The sequence below is a fragment of the Thunnus albacares genome, chromosome 18, assembly GCF_914725855.1.
Source record: "Thunnus albacares chromosome 18, fThuAlb1.1, whole genome shotgun sequence".
Taxonomy (NCBI): Eukaryota; Metazoa; Chordata; class Actinopteri; order Scombriformes; family Scombridae; genus Thunnus; species Thunnus albacares.
Window position 1 is genome coordinate 9,979,651 of NC_058123.1, and position 21,329 is coordinate 10,000,979.

Below are 21,329 nucleotides of genomic sequence, written 5' to 3' on the forward strand. Positions count from 1 at the left end.
ATCAGCATGCTAACATTCTCATAATGACAATGTTAACATGCTATCATAAACTAGGCATAATGTTTACCATGTTCACCATCTTAGTTTAATGTGTTACCATGCTAAAACTTTGCTAAGTAGCACTAAACACAATGTACTGCTGAGGCTTATGGGTATATAAACAAATGTAATGGATAGGATGAACATATTTTCAAACCCCCAAACTGGGACCTACACGTTCATGCACGCGCTTATGCATGCACCATAGGCGTTTTCGTCAGGATGGGGGACAGTTATTTCAGTGTTTAGCACACCTACTGAGCACACCTTTCAACACCATGGACAGCGCCTCAGCAGACAAAAAATTATGTTTGGTCTACCAAAATCCACCAAAGTATTTGTCAGTGTGCACAAGCGCAGGCTGCTGGCTAAAGGGCCGACTGTGCTGAAGCTACTCTTTGAGTGTGTGCAGAATGCAGCATTTTCGTTGCCAGGTACTTTTACGAAGGAAGGAGTAAGCCTCCTGGAGCTCTTTAGAAAAGACCGACTCTCTCTTCAGCATGACAGTTAACTATTAGCATACTGACAGGCTCTGTCAGAAAGAGCTGCAAGCGCCATAGGCTAGCAACAGCCATAACAACGACACATGGATTGATTGACACACATACAGACAAGTCAGTGTTTGAATTCAGACACGTGGTGCATTGTCTACGTTTTTTTATCTTGGGTTAGGTAATAATGAGTGGGACAGAACATGATTAACCACTATTTAAGTGCTGAAAACAAGTATAATATTATAATTATTATTTTAAATGTGGTGAAAACTGGGACAATTTGGTAGTGAATCTTGAAATCAGGATATTTTAGTGTTTTACAGATGTTTGTCAGGAAACCCAGCTCAAATTAAAAACTTGACCTACATGAAAAGCTAATGGATCTCTGAAATTATTTCAATTAATCCTGTGGAAGCCAAAAATGTTATCCATCCTTGCAGTATCACTGCGCTATAAACTGTGTTTTATGTCAGAATAAATAAACAAAATTTCATGAAAATCAATCTTCGATCAGACTCAGTATGTCAGTATTAAGGAACTCGAGATTGGAAGCAAAAATATGATTGGGTCAAGTTTCAGTTCTTAGTTTGGTTAAAGTGAATATAAATAGAACAAGAAATCCTCACAGGTCGAACACTAAGCTCACACTGTAGAGGATCCCTTTTTGTGGCAGTGGTTCTTTGTACTTCCTGTACTTGAAATCAGAACATGTCATCTCCTCTGCATTGCACTCACAGAGCTCCGTTGACAGGTACATGTTTTTCATCAGACTCAAGGCACTTAAACCCCTTGGCTTGTTATACCTCCGTAATAGGTGTCAACACAGCTTAAATGTTGCTTATCTGTTTGGTCTGACAGAAACCACTTTGTGCACAAATGATTCTTAGTTCACCACAGGCTACACCTCCTACATGTGTTGAAATATCTCTTATTTTAAAAGTGAAACAGCTAAAGTTGGACAATGACAATGCACCCCAAGTACATAAGAAAGCATTCTCACTCTGGCAACAACACTGTTCCTCTGGGATTGCACAGCCAAGTGTTAAAGTTTAAAAAAAAAACAAACAAACAAACAAAAAAAACCTTTGTGTGCATAAAATGATAAAATGTGCCAAGTGACTGCTTTGATGCATGTATTAACTCCAGCCAAAAAATCCAAACCAACTAACCAACTAAGGTTATAAAACAAAAAAATCCCTTATGACCACAGCCACAAGAAAGACAAATGATCATGGTGCATGCAACTTTAAAACAAAACCACCAAATTTCTCATTTGTTTTCACTTCTACATCTATCATTTTGCCTTTCAGCTCAGTCCCAACTTAAAATGTCCATCGCTAAGTACCGTCAAGCATCACAGGAAGCTCCAAACTCATTAAAACCTTTACAGAAGGAGATGAGCTTCACTAGGAGACAGTGGTTTTTATTAGGCTCAGAGAAGAAGGTGGGTGGGGTGGTATCACTTAATCATCCCCCTCCAAGGTACAACTCTTTTTATGACCCCCTCTCAGAGGACAGGTGAAGGGTAGGAAAGACCTGGGCGCTGGGGGAAAGAAAAAGTGGGAGCCACATAAAGGTAAAAGCTGTGATGGAGTACATGTTGTAATGGACCCCACCCTCGCTATACAGTATGTAGAGGAAGCAAGCATGCAGGAAGAGAGCGAGTAAGGAAGCACTGATGGATACATCCTGTAGGACAGACGCACTTTAAAAAGCGTCCTTTAAGCTTGAGTGTACATTATGTATAAACAGCTCCACTCTGCCTTCATCTCCTCTGCAGAGAGAGAGAGAGAAACCTGACTAGAGAGGGAAGAGCTAGGTGGAGACAGAAGAGGAGTGGGGGGATGTGGTTCAAAGAGACAGAGGATGCAAAAAGCATGCAGGTCATCACCGCTCTGACAGTCATACAGAAGCTAGATACATGCACACACAAAATACCCCCCATCACACACAAAAATAAATACTCATACGATTACACTGATAGGTAGAAAAACCATAGACTGTGTATAAAGATGGTCATAGCGAGGTGTGATGTCACCCATTTGTTTGGAGTTGGTTTGAAGCCCAGAGTTGCTGCTTACGGCAGATGACGTAATCAAGTAACATTAAACTTACTGAAATATTGCATGGCAGCATCCAGTAAGTGTCTTGTCAGTATAACTCTTTGACCACAGTAGAACTGCGTGTCTGGAAAAAAATCACTGTTTATTCTTTAAGCAGAAGGTCAGAAAGTCAGAAACAGCTTGAGTTTCAGCCGAGGAGAGCAGCAGGTGATCATGGCAGACATCAAAGCTACTATAAGTCTTCAAAGCTTAACGGAGCAATAATTTCTAAAATGACCATCAGCAGCAAATTTAGTGATTATTGACTTGGTATTTCTAGAGAGAAGTTGGAGCCAACGTCTAGTGGCCATCTGTAGCGTTTCAATGCAGCAATAATGATGTAATTCTGAAATACATTGATTTTTTTAAATTGTGCTTTTGTTGTGTTTTGTGTTTATGAATATGCAGACGATGTTGGGCACTATGTAAACAATGTTTTTAAAAAGTACAATATAAATAATTTTTAAGATACTTTAAATATTAGCTCCAGCCTCAAGCCGTGGTAGTTGCTGCTTGAGTAAAACCATTTCTCCCACCAATAGGTAGAATCTGTTTTAATTCTCCGTTGTGCTCCCTCCATTCACCATAGATTAGAATAATATGGAAATAGTCACCTATAGGTTGCTTCTGAAGGAAAACCCGCAGTGGAGATTACCATTCCTCTCTAAGATTTTGGGCCTCTCCCATCAAATGAATGTTTTCAGATAGTCTCTTTTGGAAGGCGATCGTAATGTTGTACTCGGTTATTCATGTAAAAAGTTGAAGAAACACTTCAGTCATGAATGAAAAAGGAGAGCTAGAAAAAGAAGTTCAAATCCATACACAGCGCCCCTAATCCTCCGCCCGAAAAGGGTGGAGGGGGAGGATTTCTGAAGCTACGCGACCATCTGACAGGCACATCTGAAGGAGTATACCAGCCCTTTAATTATGAAGCTGAGTGAGTTAGCTAAGCTTAGCATAAAGACTGAAAGCAGTGGGAAACAGCTAATTTCGCTAATAACCATGATGTATCTCTCTTGTTGTATCGCTTTGGTTTAATCCACACACAAACCAAAATGTAATAAATCGTGCTTTTACAGGGATTAACTCCCTGTACAATGTGTCATTTCCACATTTCTGTTTCAAGATACACCATCTGGTTGGCGGATTTTTGAACTTTGCAGTGAGTTGAGTTAGCTGTTTCCCCCGGAGCTAAGCTGACTGAATCCTGGCCCCAGCTCTTTGCACAAACATGAGAGTGGCATCCATCTTCTCATTCTCAGAACGCGAATTAGTGGAATTCCCGAAGTGTCAAACTATTCCTTTATTTATTTTTCCGAGTTGATTTGAGAGAAAGGCATCTGCAATTGTGTGCATTTATTCTGAGCTTTTTGTCAAGATACATTTAGCTTAAGCATTTGAAGGCTTTCTATAAAGTGTACTGTTACACAGGTTTAGGTGTGCAAATGGATTTTATGTCAAGTCAAATTTTTTTTATCTAAAGCCAGAGAAAAATAAGTCTGAATAAGATCTGTGCTCCTCATATGTGATAATACAGTCAGTTAGAGAGGCTTTTAGTGCCTCATGAACTTAAAAATAATCAAGAAACTTTAAAACCTTTAAAATTTTATTCAGAACATTCAAAGAAGTTTATAACTACCGTATGTGTCTTGTTAGCTTTACTTTTGTGCTAGTATCTAATGTGTGTGTGGTTTTTTTCTATGTACAATATTTGCGATTGTATCTACTCTCTGTGTGCATTTGACTATTTGACCAGCAGTCAGCTCTGCCAGCCAGTCTCCATCTATCACTCCTGGTTTAATTCAATCAGGGCCTGCATCTCAATCAGAACTGGGCTGGTCGGCTGCTCCCGGCCAGTCACCATGCCACTGCCAGCCCCGCCACACCGACAAAGACACAGGCAGGAGGAAGGGAAAGAAAGAAAAAGGGAAGGGGATAGAGAAAGAACATAGTGTGGACAAAGTGGCCATGAACAAGAAGACAAAGTGAGATCAAAAAAGACTGGAGAAAAGCAGATGCTGCAACTGCCACTTGTGTACGAGTGATGTCTCAGTTTATGAATGTCTGTGTGATGTGATGGAGGACAGAGAGGCTATGTGTCTGACCATGCGTTTGTGTTACAGCTCTGCCTCGGAGGACTTGGGCTGCAGGCGTGGAGACTTCAGCAGGAAACACTATGGTTCGGTCGAGCTGGTGAGTCCCACCCACAACGCATTCATCTGTTTGTTGCTGTCTTTGTGTCTCCTCATCCTCTTCATTGCTTCTTTTCTTCATGATCTCCCTTCCATTTCTGCGCCCCTCTCTTTCTCTCTCTCTCTCACACACACACACACACACATTGCATTCCCCTCTCTTTCTGCTGGCATGGACGGACAACAGAGGGGGACTGATGAGTCATGACGTACTGGGTGTGGTCCAGCGTTGTGCTTTGCCAGCGTGGATCACCATAGGTGCTCCCCTCACAGTGGTGCAGGACTCAGCCTCCAAAGTTCATTTGTTTTGTTTTGACGCTGCTGGTGCAAAGCTGCAGCACAGTGTGTGTTTTTGTGGTTGATTACTAAGCTGTTGAGTCATTGTTGCTCTGGGGGGTGTGTGTGTGTGTGTGAGCGTACATCCCTCCACTGCAAGCTGAGTCTGTACATCCCGATAGCCCAGAGGGACAGGAAGTCCTAGAGTTTTGCACTGCGATCGCACTTCCTACCAGAGACACATTGTGGGTTTGTCCATGAGTGCTGCGCGCCACGTGTGCGTCAGATTAGTGTTGAGGAGAAACCACATGCTGCCTATCAGCACAAGCAGACTGACACTACACACAGTGCTGCTGTGTGTGGGTGTGTGTGGGTGTGTGTGTGTGTGAAGAAAGTGAGAGAGCAGTATCCAAACACTGTGGTAAGTGAGAGCCAGGATTAGGTCACTGAGGTCAGCCTCAATATTCAAAATGTACCTATCACAGAGACATCTGTTCCTCTTTTACACTACACATGTGGTCTGACTTGTTAGATCTCATCAGTGGTGTCTTCTTATCGTCGTCACTTCTGCTACACTTAAAATTTGATGTTTTTGTAGTACAACCTACGTTTATCAAGCTAAAGGATCTACCTCCACTGTGATGAGTTCGATATTGGATGTAAAAACAATATACAGTGGTAGATTAGTGCATTAATATTGTAAACAGATGCAAACACACAAACAAGAAGCACTGGTTCTGTTAAAACTACCTTACAAGGTGCTCACTATACACTGCAACTAATGATTATGTTCATTTATTATTGATATATTAATAGCAACTTCTATGAAGTGTCGCATAATAGTGAAAAATGCCATCAACGTGTTGAGACGACATATTCCTTGTTTTGTGTGTCCAACAGTCCAAAACCCAGAGATAGATAACTCAGTTTGCAAAAACAGAGAAAAACTGTAAATCTTCACATTTGAGAAGCTGGAACCAGAAAATGTTTGCAGTTTTTGCTTGTTTGATGACTCAAATGATTAATCAACCATCAAAATTGTAGTTGAGTAGCTTTATGTCATTTGACGTATCTTATTTAGTCATTGTGCTCATTCAAAAAAAGACGTGTTTGTTCAGAAGCCTACATTTACCTGACAAGAACCTCTATGAATTATGACGACGTTTTATCAGGAAAAAGGCAGAAGTAGTAGAAAAAGTTGTAACACCACAAAACCTCTTTTAGGGGAGGTTGGCCAACATACTAGCCATGGTTATTCTAGCCGTAGCTATCATAAGGCTTCCTCTAGAAGCTCCTATGTGGCATGATAAGAGGTTTATGTTTGTGTGAGTATTAGAAGTGCTAAGGAATGATTCCTAATTCAGAAGTACCATCATAGTCTCTCTTTAATGAGATCTAACAAGTATTGGGTTTAGTCAAGAAAGTTAGTGTATACCAAAGGAAGAGTCACATAAACCTTAAAAAGTAATCCTTTCCTGCATGTCTGTCTTTAAAGACACGATAATTCCTGAAGGGATAAGAGGCTGTGTGGTATGTTTAATAGAAGAGTAAGTGGATAATGGAAAATTAATGGCAGGGCATGATAAACCCAGGTTGATCTTCAGAAAAAACCTCAGGGAGGATAAGCACATGATGTCAAGCTTAGCAATTATTGTTGGTCCTTGATTCTGCAGTGAAATTAAGTCTTTGTTTTTCTGTGAGAGGAGAAATATAATTGCTTGTGAGTGAACATACAAGGGAAAGTGTGTTTTTGTGGAGTCTGGCACTCAGACTGTTTAAGACTGGATGTCTCCAGGGGAGGCTTGTGCAAAGTTCGGAGAAGAGTCTGTGGAAATTCAGTTCCTGGTGGCTTTTAGCCATTAAACAGCTGCTTGTGTTGACAGTAGAAAGTCTGTGTGCTCTGTCCAATGTGAAATGGGCAAGATGGTAGCATCAGACATTTCCGTAAAAATCATAAAATTGTTACAAAAATAATAATATTAAGCAGGTGTTATTTTGTGTTTTGTCTTTAATGTCCCCTCTCCTGGTGTTTGATACATTTATATTTCTCTCTGAGGGGCTGCAGCAGCTCAGAAAGGGATCCACCTCTGCCAGCTTAGCACTGTAGCAGAGCAGCAAGGACTCCACTGTCATAGTGGTGCTTTGGCCTCATCATTGGCCTTTGGGAGGCTGTGATGGATTCCAGCAAATTGTCAGTGCGGCAAGAGCAGTATCCAGCAGGAATGACACTGTTGGACGCAGTCTGGTCTTTCTGGATTGCAGACGAAAGGTTTTATAACTGGACAGATGGTGGTTTGTGCTTTATATTGGTTTGGCTTGCTGGGGATGGATGCAGGATAACCTGTGGCTCGCTAATGCTGTTGGGGAAGTTACATTAATCAGTGATTGATACTGTTTTAGTTTCAGGACAGTGGTTGTTGTCTTAAATTTGAATTTATGGTTAGGTATTTCATCTGAGTGATTTCATCAGAATCAGAGGTTTTGATGGAAGATCTAATCCTTACATGTCTGCTGAACCTAATACTCTACATTTACACTTTTATTTACAATTTTATGCTACACTAACATGCAACACTTACCTATTTTACATAAAACTACCTTTTTACTTAGCTGTCACACTGACCTGTAAAGAGAAATCCAAGTGAATCCTAGAACCAGGGCTGTATTTTAAGAATAATGTCATACAGCAATACTCATAACTGTTAATGTTTTTTCTCAATTTTTAAAAATTCATCAAACTCTTAAATTATATTTTCTGTGAATGTTATTCTCCACACTTTCAGGACGTAATTCTGAAAGTCTAAGTTTGACACCAGTTTATTGCAGAGCTGTGAAGATGTTTCCGGATATCTCGACAGAAGTGAGAGATACTGATTCAAAGCAGGATCTCCCTAATAAGAGAAACCAACGTAAACAGAGCTGTGACTCATCCTGTCTGTTTTCTTTATTTTTGGCACCATGGAAGCGGCAGTAGCGGTTGCCAATAAAGGCAGGTACCTTCAGACACTATTATGGTGATATGATTCATTCTAGGTCACACACACACACTGACTACTTTTGACATTATAGAGCTTTATAGGATTCACTTATTTCAGTCTGCTTATAAAAAGCCGCCAGAATTTTAGTTGAAGTTAGAGCTGCAACTATCAGTTGATTAATCAATTAGTCAATCAACAGAAAATTAAGCAAACATGCTAAAAAAATGTATGCTTTTAGCTTCTCAAATGTGATGACTTAATGCTTCTCTTTGTCATAAATGATAGTGAGCTGAATATCTTTCGGTCTTGGACTGTTCTGATAAAATAAAACATTTAAAGACTATAACGCACATTTTCAATATCTTTTAAATGTTTACATTTTATAGCAATATGGTTAATTAGAGAAAGTAACTGTTAGTTTCAGCCCTAGCCAAAGTCCATTTGATAATGAAATGTCTACTTGAAGAAGTTGTAGGAATCAGAAACACTTCCGAAATGATGATTGTTTAGTAAACTCTTCGTCTATACGTGTCCTTACGAGCATCATATCTTCAGAAATAAGATAAAAACTAGTGCAGCAGAAAAACTCAGTCCCTCCACAAAAATATATCCTGAATCATGAACTCATCAGGAGCTCAGGATGTATAGTGCCAAACTGTGTTCATGCACTCACAGATTCACTACACTGGAACATATTGAATCATAGGATTTTTGTTGGCTAAGTTATTCTGAATAAAAGCAGACAAGAGTGTGGAGAATCAGTGGTGTGTGTGTGTATGTGGCTGCCTTATAAAGTGCCCGAGGACCCTCCTGTAACATGGAAAAGAGTAAGAAACAAAGTAGGAAGTTTAAATCACTAAATACACAAAGGAATACTCAAAAATCAATACCTTACTGCTGCTGCTGCTGCTACACACACACACACATACACTGGCCATCAGCCCATATTACATGCCCAAGTCACTTTAGTTAACACATGTTAAGTTTTCTATTAACCTCTGTGCCAGCATACACACACACACACACACACACACACACACACACACACACACACACACACACACACACACATACACTCACTCACTCATATTTTGAACGCCCACGCACACAAATGAGCAAACAAATACTCCATGATGGCATCTGCATTCATACACAGAGACAAACAAAGCAAACACAAAAGCAACTCCCACCCTGTCTTGTCACTTCAGTCGCTCACAACACCACCGTCCACGTTCAAAAGCTTAATTGCGTGTTCTGCGCACTAAAGCTGAATCCGGCAACAATTAAACCCGTTTCATTATGGCACGACAGCACTGGAAGGCGTTGCAGTGTTTTTCCAGTGACTTGAATTGTCTTTATTGAGATGAAGGCGGTGACGTGTAGGTGAGAGGTGGACGCTGGCTGTCTCCTAAGCTGTGTGGTAGACCACATGAGAAGACAAAAATATGTTGGAGGTATTGAGGATAAAGTTTACAGTGACGAATGCGACTGAGACCCTTGCCACGTGTGTGTGTGTGTGTGTGTGTGAGGAACATTTTTGAGAGGTTAGCTGTCAGTATTGCACAGAGACTGGTGAGCAGACGGCTCCACTCCCACCTGCCTACCAGTGCTACTGTCACTGCCTCAGATGCTTTTGACTGCACTGTCACATTGAATTCATGCCCACTCTCAGCATGTGTGTGTGTGTGTGTGTGTGTGTGTGTGTGTGACTGCGTGTGTTTGTGTGTTTATTGACACTAAAGGAAAAACAACGTAACTTCTGCTGAACAGCAGCCACTGTGGCCACAAGTGGCAATTACAAGAAAAGGGGAAACAGTTTTCCATTTTCATAGACTGGATATAGTGATGTGTGACGTCACCCATTGGTTTGCATTGGATCCAATTTGAAGCCCAGAGTTGCTGCTTATGGTCAGTGCCATCTTTTCTGTTTGGTTAATCAGCAACTGTTTTGATATTCAATTGATTGTCAAGTCATTTTTTTAAGCAAAATTGCCAAAAATTCACTGGCTGTAGCTTCTGAAATGTAAATCTTTGCTGTTTTTGTAGTTTTCTGTGATTGGAAATTAAGGATCTTTGGGTTGTGGGCTGTTAGTCAGACAAAAGAAGCAATTTGAGTACAACATCTTGAGCTTTTGGATAGTTTGAGGGCCATTTCACATTTTTCTGAGGAAAATTTGGCAGATGAATCGATAATTGCAGCCCTACGTGGAAGCATCCTATAACATATAACATGAACAATAATTGAAAAATACAGCAATTGCATCTGTGCTACAGCCTGAATTAATGTTAGAATTCTGTTATGAAATAAAGCAGCAGCTATGATCTTGTAGGTAATAGCCCCAGTGATTAAGACTCACAACTGTTTAACACATACGCACACATGACGAGATGTACATACATGTGTGTACAGCTTTCTAAAATGTCAAAGTATTGAAACTAAGGCATGGCCCAGAGCACTCACTCATGAGTCATAACTAAGCCAGTGAGGATTACTATTGGAGAGCTGTCAGTTAGTTAGTTGACAGTAACAAATACAGTGGGTGGTCCTCATCACCCAGATGCACACAGGAACCCACACTTTACAAACTGTACCAGAAACTGCGGAAGAAATAAGGTCCTTGTTTATTGTTTGTGAAGCTAATGACCACCGTGTTCTCTGAGAGGCCGCCTATGTAGAAACCCCCCTTGTGTACTTTCAAGCAGTTAAGTTTTTCTGATGGGACTCAATTGCTTGTCTTTGATACTTAAGTGAAGCTGTGGTGAGCGGTCGCAAATGTAAATAGGGACTGATGGATACCAAAGCTTGTCGTATCTTATCTATACAGTAGATTCCTTGATTTATTCTTTAAAAGTGCAAAAAAAATCCACTGATTGAGACTTCTCAAAAGTGAATATTGTATGTTTTCGTAGTTCTCTGTGATCGTAAGTTCAAGATCTTTGGGTTTTGGACTGTTGGTCGGACAAAAGAAGCAATTTGAGTACAACAACCTGAGCTCTCACTCTCTAATGTTCCAAAAATAAAGTACACGTAAAAAAAGTGGATGTCTCAGTCTGAGCATAAACGATAACAAGAAGAAAACTATCATAATATACTATATATATATATACAAGAATAAAAGTGTAGTGTTTCGTATTATAGTCAGATCACATCTAACTCAAAAATGCCAGTGTGGAGCACCAAGTTATTTAAAATAACTGGAGTAATAACAGGTGCAGGAGCCCTGCTCTTCCAAACAACCCTAAAATTAAACTCTCTCCTTCTATCTCTCGCTCTTGTCTCTCCATCTGTCTCTCCTCTTCCCGTTTTCTCTGATACATAACTAATCGTCTATTAAAGCAGCTGATGCATGGCGCTCTGCTGCTGCGCTCTGCGATCCCGGGCTTCACTGCAGCATCTGCCCACTCTTGAGGGCCCTTATAGCTGCTGCACCCCAGCAGCGTGACTCCTGGGTGGGTGGGTGGGCCCGATGCCTTCACTCCTAGTCGTTAGATTAGTCATCGGAAGTGTTGCTGCAGTATATGGGCAGATATCGATGTGGTGCTGTTGTTAGCGTGGCTGGATTTGTCCTAGCCACAGGCAGCTCTAATGCTAATCAGGTGCAGTCAATGGCTACATGGCAAACAGCCATGGTACGGTCGTTGTTTGTCTTTGATTTAAATTTTCACCTCTAATTGTCCCCTCCACAGGTCTTGGGTTGTTATTTAATTTCTGCGGCAACATCATGCATTATACATCATTATTAGCATTGCAGGATTTTTCCAGGACATGTTGTTCAGTGATCAGTTTGTATGATCACAGCTTTAAAATAAGACGATTAAAATTCAAAACCATGTTTATCTTATTGATTCAAATGGTTATATCATATTTTAGTGGACTAAATGTCTTCTATAGCTTATAGGATCTTTTTCAGTGACAGAAGGATTTAACTTACTGTTAATTGTATTTAATTGTGAGCCACAATATCTAGATAAGAGAAATTTGTCACAATATAATTATATGGAGAATCATTATGAATTGAATCATTGCCCAGCCCTACAGTCTATTTTACATGCTCAGTGGATGTCAGTGTGTTTGTGTGTGTGTGTGTGTGTGTGTGTGTGGATAAAGTTTATTGAGTTTTGTACAGTGGGCTTTTGTTTTAAATGGAACATTTCGAATAAAATCATTGATTGACTGAAGTCAGAGTCTCTGTGTGACATGACTGCAGAAAGTCCTTTTGAAAAACTGGAAGAAATAGTCTGAACAGTTCGGTTATCATATGAAAGAAGTCATCACGACACTTTCAAACGGAGTGTTTATCTCCTCATGTTTTCTGTAGGATGTGTAAAGAGGTTTGTGATATTTTATATTTTTATTTCAGTCCATCTCTCAGTACTTCCCCCAGCTTGTTTGTGGCACTCAGCCATAAACCCATTTGTTCCTACTAAAGACGAAAGTCAGGAATACATACTTTTACTTTTTTGAAAACTATATTATTTCCTATTATGGTTGGGCACTGTAGTTTTAAGCAAATGTCACTAAAAACAGGAGTAAATAGTGTATGTGTTGGGGACTATGTTCAGCTGCGGATTTGTCACTATGGATGGTGTATGTGGGATCAACTCTGAATGAACTACAGCACTCATATTGATGGTAATGATGGAACGATGTGACTCATTGATGTGTTTTTAATAGTTTTTGGACAGCAGTGGAGCTCCATGGCACAGAGGAATAAGCTGTATCCGGCTTTTCATACACAGACAATACTTGATGGTATCAATTCATTGTTGGTTTAATTCTTTTCGTGGTATTTCTCATAAGAAAAATGCAGAAAATCACAAGACTTATCCTCAAAGTCTGGTTCAGTTTAGGTTCAGACACCGTGAGAAATGAATGTCCTGAATCTGCTAAAAGAAATCATAAAACTCTACAGCTGTGTGGCCACTGGGCCACCAAAGGTGGTGGTGTTGCGTCAGTAGGATCATCTCATAATCAATCCATGAATAAAATATGATCAGGTTATTTTGGGAAAGACAGACAGCAGATAGTGAAAAGGCAGATAGCATTTTGTATTTGTTTACCGCACTCAGTCATTTCAAATGCCACATTTCACTTCCCTCTCTAAATGCAGCTGCTGTAGTATTTTTACTCTGGGTTGTCTGAGTCAGCGGATGACCTATATGTATGTGACAAACCGAGACAGTCACATCTGTACACCTCTGGGATTCTCTTCTATCAGCACAACTTTTAAATGTGACTCTTCTGAACTCATGTTTCACCCTCAAATAACCAGACACAATGACACACACATATTCACTGTGTCCTAATTGACCGTTGGCTAAGCCCTGCCCTCCCTAGTTACTGTTGCTATCATGTGCACATAATGACAGATTTACCAATCTAAATTTACCATAACTTTTGAAACAATTTGTCTTCGACTTCATACAGAAGTAAACGAGCAGGCCTTGATTTGTTTTAAAACATGAAGTCAGTAAAACAGTCTTAAATATGCACTTGATGGCTACATACATGCTAACAGGCTAAAAGATTGAGGCTAAAGCTAAGACATCTAAATAATAAAACAGCATTGTTCTTGCGTTCTAGTTAGCCCCAGTATTGTAGTGCACTGTTATTTATAAAAATATGACATTAAAATGTCATCTGTTCTAATATAACCCACGAATGGTTTGGTTGCTTAGTATAGAAAAACATACTTGATCAAGCACCAGTGGTTAGATTTATGTTTTAATGTCCGTATTTTCAAAGAGTATGCTTCACTTTTGCTGGAGAAAAGATTATGAGGAACGACTTTGGCAAACAAAGCCTAAAGCTATTGCAAGTTTGGCCAGCATTGCTGGAGGCTAAACTTCACCAAATCCAATAAACAACAGGACAGAGCCGCTGTTGTTACTCCAAAATCAGATTTATACCAACTTGGCTCCCACGCAGTTGACGTCCCAGTCTTGAAAAGGTACTTTATATAATGTATCCTGTACTGTAACCCCACAAAAATGTAATTCCTAATGAATTAGCCCTTTGCTTTTGGAAATTATGCTAGTTTGCTTCCGTTTGCTGCATGCGTTAGAGTTTGCAAATTTGACTGCTGGACCATTTGTGTTTATTTGCCCCAAACAGACAAATTTACCAACTTTTAACGTGTCTATTGCCTGTTTGTTTGAGTTCAACTCGGCTTCTGACTGAACTCAGACCTCACCAGACACATGATCTGCTATGAATCCTCCATTCAATGGAAAGAAATTGCGTAAAAATTGTACATTCTTGGATTGAGTTGTACAATATCCTAACCCAGATTGTACAGGTTGCAAAACAAGCTTGTAAAATGGCAAAACAAGCCCATTCAATGGAGCGCATCCACAGACGCTGTTATTCTCTCACTACACTATGACATGGATCCATTCAACGCATCGCACTGATGCATAAAAAAAGGTTCGTGCTGGCCAGCTGCCACCCGCTGCGGGGAAATATTTTCCTCACTGTCGAGTTTTTTGATAGCGGAAGTGGCTACATTACCCATGAGCCTCATCAACTGTTGCTATGGAGACAAAGACAATCCGCCTTGCTTTTAGTTACAAAACTTTTATTTACTACTATATCTGCTTAATTACTGAATTTATTCCAAACTGATTAAGATTTTTGTGTGCAGCTGGTTCATTGAGTCGTCCCCTAGGCACACACACACACACACACACACACACACACACATACAAATGTACAGGCACATTCGACTACTGTTTTGGGTTGTCTGTCGTCAGCAGGATTCGTTCCACTTCATATTGCCACCGGTCGGTCGCAACCTGAATCCAAACATCCCTATCTCTGTTAACAAAAGGCGTTTTATAGCTTGCTTGATTGTAAAATGGGAAAGTTGCTCATTTAATTTTATATTTCCAAGAATATGTGGCTTAGGATATATTTAATTTGAAATCATCTTTCTTAAAACATCTCCCTCAATTAATATTGAGCCACATCATCCAATAAAGCAATGTTAGGTGTGTGGATTGCATCTGAATGAATGTGAAACAGAACAGGGAGACTTAACAATGGAGAATAAGAGGAAAGGAAAAAAGAAGAGGTAGCAATTTCTTGATTCCTCTGCAGCCTCTAACCTTTAAATTATTTTTTTTTAATGGGAGCTTTCTCTGTTTAATCTGCCAGTCTTTTCCTTTATTCCTTTTATTCAGCGTTTTCTCCCTCTCTTCTTCTAGTCTTCCACTCATTATTTCCCTCTTAATTTTTTCCATCTCTTTTTTTTTTCATCTGTCACTTATATCCTCTTTGTCACTCTCCGCCATATAGGCGCCAACTGTGCACCTGCCTCTCTATTAATCCCCCCCCCCCCCTCCCCCCTCCCGCTACTACTTCCCTCCTCACCCTCTGCCACTTCCTCTCCTGCTCTGCCGCCTACACCTCCGCGTTGTCTGCCTTCCTAGAGGATTGTGAGTGTGCATGAACAGGCCCACTGATGAGATCAATTATCTATCAGCAGTCACAAAAGTATTGATTTAATACCTCAACACACACTCAAATACACACACACACACACACCTCTCTCTTTGCAATGCAGAGCTCCTTTTGTCCCGTGGGCCTTAGGGAAATCAGAGGCTCTCTGAGTACGCCGTGAGCTCAATTGTATTTGTGAAATGTTCAAGTCATGCCCTAAAATGGGAGCTGTTTAAGTGTGTGTGTAGGAGAAAGTGTGTGTGTGTGTGTGTACTCTGTCTATAAAGCTCAAAAGCCTTGGCCCCTTCCCATGGGGTTACGCATCGTGGAGATGGCTATTATTCTTTTATCATTCGGCTTTTTGTTGTCATTACACATCGCTCTTTGCCTCTCTTCCCCAGCGGTCTCGTCCTTCATTCAGTCTCTCTCTCTCCATACGTTTGATGCCCCTTCTCTTTTTTTTTTTTTTTTTCCTTCCCTGCCCAATCCCTCCACTATTGCTCCCCAGCAGTGGCAAGGTGTTTTATGGGTTGTTTGTTAAAGCATAGAGCAGAACAGGCTCCCCTTTTTTCCCCTGTTTCCTCTCCTCTGCCTCTCCCCCCGGCCCACGGGGAATCGTTGGAGTGCAGCTTTTCCTTCTTTGCCACTCTTCTGTTGCATGATTTAGAGGCAGAGGCTGCGTGATGCATGCATATGTTTGTGCACACAGACACACACACACAGACTCCCCAGAGCGCTTAATCTCTCCTTTCTCCTGCCATTTTTCATTCTTTCACCCAAAAAACAGCAGAGAGCCTTTTCACACGCAGCAGCACAAACACTTACCTAAACGCACATTTAATACAGAATGTCACACGTTATGTTCTCTATCCCTCTCACACATGCAGACACACACACACACGCACACACACATACACTAGGGAGGCGGTGCATTGCTCTGTCTGAACGCTGCATCGGTTTCCCCTCCATTATCCTGCGATTGGACAGTTAATGTTGCAGGAGGCAAGAGAAATGGAGGGAGATACAGGCCCATAGCTTATACATTTACTTTACAGTTTTTAATGGAATAGCGAAGCCCATTCACAGCGCGGTCTCTTTCTCACGCATCAACCCATGCAGGCACATGCCGCCACACCAGGAAATATGTAGAAAATATATTTGTTTTCAGGCCTATTAATATGCATATGAAAGGATGGAAGGCAGTATTTTTTTCTGCAGCCTCTCCTAAGACACAGGCAATTATTACACAGAAAGCTCTCTGTCGTTTATCAGAGCTTCACACCTGCAGTAAACATGCTTGGCGCTCTATCCATTGGATTGTATTATCTCATTATGTACAGTATACCTAAGAGAGAAAATTCAACTTGTGCTTTACCTGTGTGCACACTAAGGCTGAAATAAATGTTGTATCAATAGGAATATTTATATATTCAGCATATATCGATATTTATCACAGTATTGTTAAAGTATTGTGCTTTACATCAGAAAAAACTCCCCTTGCTCGGAATCAATTTGGATCAATCAATCAATTTATTACAATAAGAGTCCACTGAAAGTCGAGAAATAATCGCATTGAATTATTGCCCAGCCCTGGTCCACATCCCTTCATCCAACATATGATATATCTTAACAAGTGCGTTGTGTATGTAGGTTTTTAAAAAATATATATATTCACTTTGAAGTTAAAGGAAATAAAAAGTTAACTAACTAGTAAACTAGAATTTTAGATCATAGCTCCAGCGGTGATTGAAGACAGTGAAAGGAAATAAACGATAACAGTGACCGGAATTTTCTTTTATGTTATGATTGCTTGAAACAAGACTAAACATGAAAAAGAAAACGTCTCCCAAAGCAATTTTACTGAATTTCATTACAAAATACCAGCTGCTGTACTTTCCATGTTTTTGGTTTGGATTAAACCAAAACTGAGATACATTTAGTACAAATATGGATATGATACAGAGAAGACAAACATCTAAATGTGCCCAGTTGAGATCCGGTGTGAAACCACTCAGTGTTGACACTGGATGTCTGGAAGACATCAGTCTGGAAGAGGAAAAAGCTTAATTGTTTAAAGGCTGTCTCAATGATATAGAAAATGAGTAACATGTTGTCCTTTTTACTGAGAACCACACAATACTTTGTTTTCACAGAAAACAAAGTACAGAAATTGACTGAACATGGATGACACACAAAAACTGAGTTTATTTTTCACATATGAAACCATAAAGTTATGCCATGGTTACGTTACCAAGGTAGCGACTTGCATGTGACGGCACCCACCTGTCGCTCAAAGCAGCCACACCCTTAATTATTTGTAACTTTAAGCCTTAATAGAATTTAAAAACGGGTAAGTTATATAAAAATTCACCCCTTGTACAGTTATCATGAAAGGGGAAATTAGCTACAGAGACAAAAACCGTTTTTTGTACCAGGCTGTAAACACGTTTATCTCTGCTGTAAAGTTGGGCGTTTTAACATGGGGGTCTATGAGGATTGACTCGCTTTTGAAGCCAGCCTCAAGTGGCCATTCAAGGAACTACAGTTTTTGGCACTTCTGCGTTGGTTTCCTTTTTCAGCCCGGAGGTTGCCGCTTGGACACAACATAAAAACTAACTATTTACTTATTTGTTATAATATGTATGAGTCTCTCAGAGCCAACTCCAGTAACACCAAAGTTGCAGAATTTCATTTAAGAGATTTCTAATCCCCCAGCTACAGTACTGCATATCAGATTTAATTTAGCATGAACAATAACGTTAGTGTGACCGTCCTTAATGATTTTATTCCGAATGTGAAGCTCCCGCCTCTTATCCTCACTTGCTCACTGGAATGTTTTCAATAGACTTTAACCCTCTCGCTCTCTTTCCATGATAAGTGCTCTCTCATCACTCTCCTCCTCATTGTACTGTCTGACATGATCTAATGAGCTGCTGAAGTAGGGCACACTACCCACTCTCCAAACTGATAAACACTGTGCCCTGCTTAGTTGTGTACAGATTGTGTCGGCCGTTCACAACGTGGTTTTTAGCTGTCTGTTTATCATTGTGCATGATTCTTAGATCCTTACAGCAGGAAAACCTCCCTGCTACGTTTCATCTGAGGTGTATGAAGCATTATGTGTGTGAAATAGGTGTTTGCAAAGGGGAAAATTGTTTGTTTTCTTTCTTACCTCTATGTGGTAATGCTTTATTTTACAGGTCCCTTCATTTTATACACATTTCCTGGACATTTGGGATATGTAACAGTTCATTTTTAGGACATTTTACAGAAAGGGTGGTGCAATTTGGCACAAATTATAAGAAAAATGGGAAAAAAGTGTAAAGTTGGTTACCCGATAAGTATCCACTCATTATATTTGGGTTCATAGTTAGAGTTAGGGTTGTTACTTTGCTAAAAATCCCCAGAAATTACATTCTTAACTATTCTTGGATAGAAAAAACATACCTTTTTAGTGTGTAGTTTCATGAGTCAAACGATATATATTAGTATATTAGCATATTAGGTTGTTTCTTTAAAAAACCCTGTAATGAGTGAGCATCTATCAACAATCTTGTCAACACTTTATTTTACAGATCCAATACTTTCCTACTAACTTCCAGAGCATCTTTTCAATAATTTCTTAAGAGTAGCTGCTGTGTAACTGTCACTTCTTTAAAAGGGTTACGTAATTTTTTAACACATGGGAAATTCCCTTGAGTCATTATAAAATTTTTAAGAAACAACCCAGTATGCTAATATGTAGTTTGACACACAAAACTAAGTAATTTCTGTCTGTTAGAAAATAATTAATGTAGAATTTTTGCAAATTAAGACCTATGTATGAACCCAAATATGAGTATAACAGTTTTTTCTGTATTTCTCGTAATTCATACCAAATTGCACCACCCTTTCCCTAAAAAATAATTATTAAATATCTGCAAATTACACTGTAAATTGCCAGAAAATTAATGTAAAAGAGGACCTGTAAAATAAAGCGTTATTTCCGTGTGTCATTGTCATACTTCCTAGAGGTCAGTTACACTCAGATAGTAGCAGCTTTCCATGTCCAGTCTTCTCACAGGAATGTCCTTTTTTCATCCTCTTCTTGTTTGGCTGCTTCAGACCATTTCAGGCCATCTGGTGCCCAACACACACACACACACAGATACGCACAGACACACACAGACATACACAGACGTATCACAGCATGAGCAGAGATATACAACTATGCCAGAACTTTTTTTTTTCACATTTACACGTGGGCAGAGCAGAGACCTCTATCGGCGAGGGGAAGCAAAATAGAGCACGACAGTCAAGACAGTCAAAGAGCAGAGGCCAGCGACGCAGAGAAGAAAGGCAGGAAGGTAACGAGGAGAAAGAGCAACAAGGGAGGAGAGGCTCTGCAGTACGTTGCCTGGCAACCAAGCATCATTCAGTGCGATGGCGTTGGGGGGTTAAAAAGGAAATGGGGACGTGAAGAGGAATAGATTGAAGGTGGTTTCTAGATGTCCACAAGATAGGAGAAGATCAGTTGACAGCAGCATCACTGACACACCAAACACTTCACTCATTCCTAGTGTTTAAGTATTTATACACACACAGTTTTTACATTAGTATTCAGATTGTGAAATACATAAAGTTGATCTGATTGTAATTCTGTTATTTTGTTTTCTTCAGTGAGGCTGTCATACACCAGTCACACCATTTTCAGATGAAAATTAATGTACTGCTTCAATTGTTACAGGTCTAAAAACATACAGATCACAACCTGACACTGAGAAGAGACTGCAGCCTACACACACACAAACACATACATACCCAAATGTTCTACTAGCGAATGAAAAACATGTGGACTGGCCATATGAGACAAACTTCTGTTCATTCCTGGATCTGAGAATTGAATTGGCGGTGTACATTTTCTATACATCTACTGAAGCAAAGTTAAAGGAGTAGTTTAACATTTCTTGCAGAGAGTTTGATGTTAAGATTGATACCACTCTTGTCGCTAAATAATGACGCTACCACCAGAAACCGGTTAGTTTTTAGCTTAGCTTAAAGACGGGAAGCAGGGGGAAACAATTAGCCTGTATCTCTCGTAAGGTAACAAAATCCACCTACCAGCACCTCTAAAGGTCACTAAATAATGTGCTACATCTTGTTTCTTTATTCCACGCAAAACACGAAATGTAAGTACAACAAGTTGTAGTTTTATAAAGATTATTTGCTGGACTATTTCCTGACGGGGCGTAGTGATTTCCTTTTAGTCTTGTGACCTCAGCACTCAGTACGTTACTCCATGATTTGAATACATAACACTCCCTACACAAACCTTAGGGGAAACGTTAAAATGTTTGTTTTACCTGTTACCCAGCAGCGATCTGTGTCTTTTTTGTGTATTTTTGTGATCTCACACACTTCTACTTTCTGCCAAGAAAGATATAATGTTTATCGAGGGTAAAACCAACATTTAAATCCAGTATTTTCACAGATTGCACAGCCTGTGCAGCGGATTTGATGTATGTTCCAGCGAAGAAGAAGAGCAGAGCTTAAGTGATGCAGTCTATGGAAATGTTTGATTTAAACATTATTTTACCCGGGCAGTTGTTTTATATTTCCTGCCAGATGTCTTTGAGATCATGAAAATAACTTTGAAGACATAAACGGCTGCTGGGTAACAGGTAAAATTACAGCCATGTTAGCGTCTCTGTGGGGCTGTACTCAAATGTGAGCAAAGCAATATGTTCACAGTGACAATACTGATGTTTAGTAGGTAAAATATTTATCATATCCACCATCTAAGTTTAGAGTTTTAGCATGCTAACATT

The 21,329-nt window shown here is 39.9% G+C and overlaps 1 protein-coding gene across 5 annotated transcripts in view; it reads left to right on the forward strand.

Moving 5' to 3' along the window:
• The window catches only part of garnl3 (GTPase activating Rap/RanGAP domain like 3), a 77,100-nt gene that overhangs the window by 20,760 nt on the left and 35,011 nt on the right, over positions 1-21,329 (forward strand). For all 5 annotated transcript variants that reach the window (XR_006398842.1, XM_044333894.1, XM_044333891.1 and 2 more), the window contains exon 2: positions 4,759-4,828. Coding sequence is in view for 4 of the 5 variants with exons in the window: in XM_044333894.1 (XP_044189829.1) it covers positions 4,759-4,828 (70 nt within the window). In the remaining variant the exon portion in view is untranslated. The remainder of the gene's footprint in view (positions 1-4,758; positions 4,829-21,329) is intronic.